Genomic DNA, 4,567 nt, shown 5'->3' on the forward strand with positions numbered 1-4,567 from the left:
CACAGGTCCTTAACATTTTTCTTCACACTTCCCAGCTTAAACTCTTTTTTCCTGTACTAATGTAATGTCTATATTAAGAAAAAAGGTTAGCATTTCACAAATATATTTGCATAGTTAATGCATTTATTTCTGTGAAATGTTACATGTTAAATACTTTTTGTCTTTTTTTTTCATATTTAGTTGACCTTTACAACTGCTCTGAACTCACAAAATATGATCTATTGAAATAAAGAAAAGGACTAGAAAATGCAAAGAAAACAATCTGTGTGCTGAACTTTTGGACAAAACTGTGGGTGCTAATTTTTATAGATTCTTTGATATTCCTGAACACTGCATTCCAACTGGGAATGATGCTTTTCTTGATTTCATCTTATATCTTTTTCCTTCTCATTCCTGTATGTTTCGTTTTTCATTTCTTTTCCCTTGTATTTTATTAGTGTCCATGGATCTCTTTTATGCAGAATTACTGAAAGTCACAATGTTTATTCCTATCACTGAGTTCCAGACTAGAAATCAAGGTTAAATAATCAAAGTAGAGAAAAACTGAATGAATTCAAAAATAAAATAATTGATTTTTTTAATTTTAATTTTGTTCATTGATTTTGATCGCAGAAAACAAAATCAGTATAGTAGCAGTACGCAGACTTAGAATTTTGATAATATGTCTCAGTACAATAAAGAGGTCAAAGCCTCTTTCTTTTTATCATAAATTCTTCCACTTGGAACTAATTACCCCAAGTGGAAAGAAAAAGTAGCAGATTGCCTGTTTTGAAGGGTTAAACACAAAGAGTGAGCTAATTCAGACATAAATACATAACAAGCAGGAGAGAAAAAGTTGTTTTTCAGCATTGTCATTCATAGAGTTGAAAAGCCATAATAAGGAAGGCAAATGATAATACACTATTTAGTTACAAATATAATACAGTTTCCTCATACAGGAAGGATATGTATACCAGAAATTTGAATAGCTGAAGTTACATTTTATTTATAAGGAAAAAAAAAAACTTGCTGAAAAAATGTTAGTACTTAAAATATTCTCTTTTGCTTTTTCTTATAATGAAGAAGAATGCAGCAGTTATTGAAGAGAAAATATTCAGCCTGTCCTTTCTCTAAATCATAAGTTGATATAATATACAGTGATCCAAATATATATATATCCAAATATATCTATAGTAAATATAAAAAATAATATATGTATAAATTAAATTGGAGTTGGAACCACAGCCTCTAAAGAGCTTAACAGTGACTGCAGAGCTGAAGAGGTTTTCCCTACATGTGGTTTTGATATTGGCAATTGTACAAGCCTTGGCACAATTCTAGTCTAGAGTTCTCTAGCCAAGAGCATTAACTTGTGTTTAACAACCAAACAGTATGCATATGTATATACATTCAGGTGACTGGTGATTTCCCTATTCACTGGTAGAGCCATTTAGTTTGGTTTCTTCACTGCATCTACCTCAATTTCCTTGTAGAGATGTATTTTCAGCAAAATCTGAAGGATCCATGAATGTTTCCACTAATTTCTCTCCCTCGCTCTGTTCCCAAGTAGTACAAAGATTTTAAAAGATAAAACGTTATCTGGTTTTCCAGAAATCCAGTTCTGAGGTATAAAATATTTTCTTTCTTTATCTAGCACATCATCAGGGTTGTTATTTTTTTTTTCAACAACTCACAAATACTTCCTTCATTCAAATATTCAAAATTCAATCTTGTTCACACTCATCTCCCAGTTACTAATTGAAACAATCATCTAATCAAATTTCAGTCCTTTTCAAAGATGGAACAAAAAATCGTGATTTTTTTTTCATCCTATTCATACTCCTAAATTATATGGTATTTGATCCTGTGCCTCCACTTACAATCATTTCTGCTTACCAAACCTTTGTCACGTACTGTTTGTATCTCTGGTTTGGATTCTTGACTCTGCTTAATGCCTTTCCAAGTGTGTCCAAAATGTAATCTGAATCTCTTGTTTTCAGTTTTGGTGGTTTGTTCACTTATTTATTTATTTATTTGTGATTCATTATGTGCTTATTTATTTATTTATTTATTAGATAGCTTTGCTTTCAAGGTCCACTTAGTTTTGCAGTAACCCTGCCCCCTGGGAATCAATTTCTTAATATGAGAGTAGAGAGAGTTCATGTATTATGTGATCCAACATTCCTTAGTGTTGGAGTATCATTTCATAAATAATTCACTTACGAGCACATACATTCATTTTACATGATTCCTCAATGTGGCCAGGGTGCTGCGTAGTCTGCATTGTATCCACCTACAAAAAATACAAAAATATGTGTCTGCTTATCAGGATGTGAGTAGGGTTTAGCTAATGTAATCCCGTATCATGGATCTTATAATTGAGTAAAAAGATTCCTCTTCTCTCTCTTATGTCTAATATATATACATATATTATATGTTCCATAAATTAACTATATGGCAGTGAGAACAATGAGAATAGCATTATATATTGTTTAACAAAAATAAAGGGAATTAACTGAACTTTGTCCAGTAACAGGATGGTTTTTGATCACAGAATAAAGAAACTGAGTGAAGATTCATTCCTTCTTCCTTTCTTCCTTCTAGTTACTGTGAACAGAGTAAAACAATGTAAGTGTTTAGAATATCAGTGCCAAACATAACTCTTCTCCATGAAGTGACTGGATAAATAGTGCACTGTCACTAACAGTATTAGTTAGTTGAAAGAAAGAACAGGAATTTTATAAGAAAACAAATAGGCACCATATCTTCTACCCTGTCCCTCACTCCCCTCCCCAGCACATGAAAAAGAAAGGAGTAAGGGAGCAAGATTTAAAGGGCAGTATACAATATATAATGATAACTCTGTGAAAATGCAAGTTAGTCAAAATGCCAGATATAAACTATTATGCTACAAGGTGGACATAAAGAAAATGGAGAACTAAGTGAAGACACATTTTCTTTGAACTACTGTGATCAATAAGTTTATGAATTAAATGACACACAAAATACACATCTAATGATAAAGAGTGAGGTTTCTGTCCAATATATTCTTCTAAAATAGCTCTTAAATTATCACTGAGAGACAAGTCATCTACACAAAACCCACTAACCTGATGTGTGTTAGTTACTTAACACATTCCGTTGGCCTTCACCAGATAGTCTTTTCAGCTTTTCCAGTATTTTTGTATTATTAATTTATATTTATTTCATATCACTCACTACTAGTTCCTTATTTTCAAACATTTTAATGAATCACTTCTAATCTATTACACACACAAAGTTAAAACCAATTTACACAAGTGTAGAAAAGCAATGTCAAGGATCTTTACAAAGCAGCTTTTGCTCTATGAACATAATCCATAAAAGACTCCCAAATGTCCTCAAATAAGTAACGTCTGTTCCCCAATCTAAATATGATCTTCTTACAGGAAGCCATCTGGGACAAGTAAGCAAAACATTCTGCTTTGGTTGCAGAAGGAATATATTTACGCCTCAGTAAAATTTTTCATCATCATCAATCCAATTATATGCAAATCTCTTTATCTCTCTTTATCTTAGCTTGCCTAAACAGCAAAAATGATAGGAGAGCCATACAAGCTTTATAGAAATGTAGGTAATGCATCTATCTATCTATCAATCAATTGATCTATCTATCATTTAGGAATGCTGAGTACTTCAAAGCTGCTAACCTCAACAGTTATTCAAATTCATATGAAAAATAAATTTAGCTAACTTTAAGGAGAATAAATTCACTGGAATGGTAAACTTGTCGAGTATGTAATCAACAGAGATCTACTAACATTTTAAATAGCCTTCTCCAAGCTGAAAACACAAATTGGGAGCATTCATAAGATATTTCTGAGGCTGAAAAGGTTCATAAGTGTAACATTCCCTTCTATAAGCAGAGGTCTCTTCTAGGAGAGATATTCATGCTATTTGTCAAACAATCAAGTCATAAATCAATGCAAGAGGAAAGACAGAAAAGTAAAAATACAACATTCAGTAAACAGTAAATTGTCTGACACATAGTAGACCAAGTGATGAATTTTATTTTATTTTTTTAATCAAAAAATGCAATACAGTATGTCCTCACAAATTCAAATGAGCATGGAGGTCTCAGTGGGTGTATTTATATTACCTGCTGATTTGGTACAAAGAAGAAGAATGACAGTGGGATTTGCTGTTTGTCTTTACATTGCATCTTTACCAGCAATTAAGTCTGTACCACTCGCCAATCCTAGGCATATATTATGCAGGCAAAGAGATCAAATTGACAGAGGATCTAGCTACTGCATGGCAAATGCTACAAACCACCTGACACCCTGACAACAATGCTGGAAGGAACCTGCTTCAAAAGGATCAGTGGTGCACTAAAACGTGTACAGCAGGACTCCAAATATAGACTCAAAGAAAATTCACAGCTATAAGAAAACCCTTCCTGTGCTCTATATCAGTGGTATAGTTGCATCCATAGACAAACTCATCCTGCTATTCTAATGACTGATAGAAAAATAAGAAAATACTTTTTTTTTTCCTTCTCCAAATTTCTGTTAAATGAGCTACTGTTTTCCTCACTTTTCTATTGCAG

General features: G+C 32.5%; 1 protein-coding gene and 1 long non-coding RNA gene across 6 annotated transcripts in view; one reads left to right on the top strand and one right to left on the bottom strand.

Annotated features, from left to right (window-relative positions):
- PCDH7 (protocadherin 7) overlaps positions 1-4,567 on the bottom strand; it is a 283,101-nt gene that overhangs the window by 225,890 nt on the left and 52,644 nt on the right. Inside the window, exon 3 of the mRNA XM_080588867.1 lies at positions 2,213-2,272. Coding sequence (XP_080444993.1) covers positions 2,213-2,272 — 60 coding nt within the window. The remainder of the gene's footprint in view (positions 1-2,212; positions 2,273-4,567) is intronic.
- The window catches only part of LOC308193836, a 61,200-nt gene that overhangs the window by 10,765 nt on the left and 45,868 nt on the right, over positions 1-4,567 (top strand). The window lies entirely within an intron of this gene.

Source organism: Anser brachyrhynchus (assembly GCF_964034855.1).
Source record: "Anser brachyrhynchus genome assembly, chromosome: 4".
Lineage (NCBI taxonomy): Eukaryota > Metazoa > Chordata > Aves > Anseriformes > Anatidae > Anser > Anser brachyrhynchus.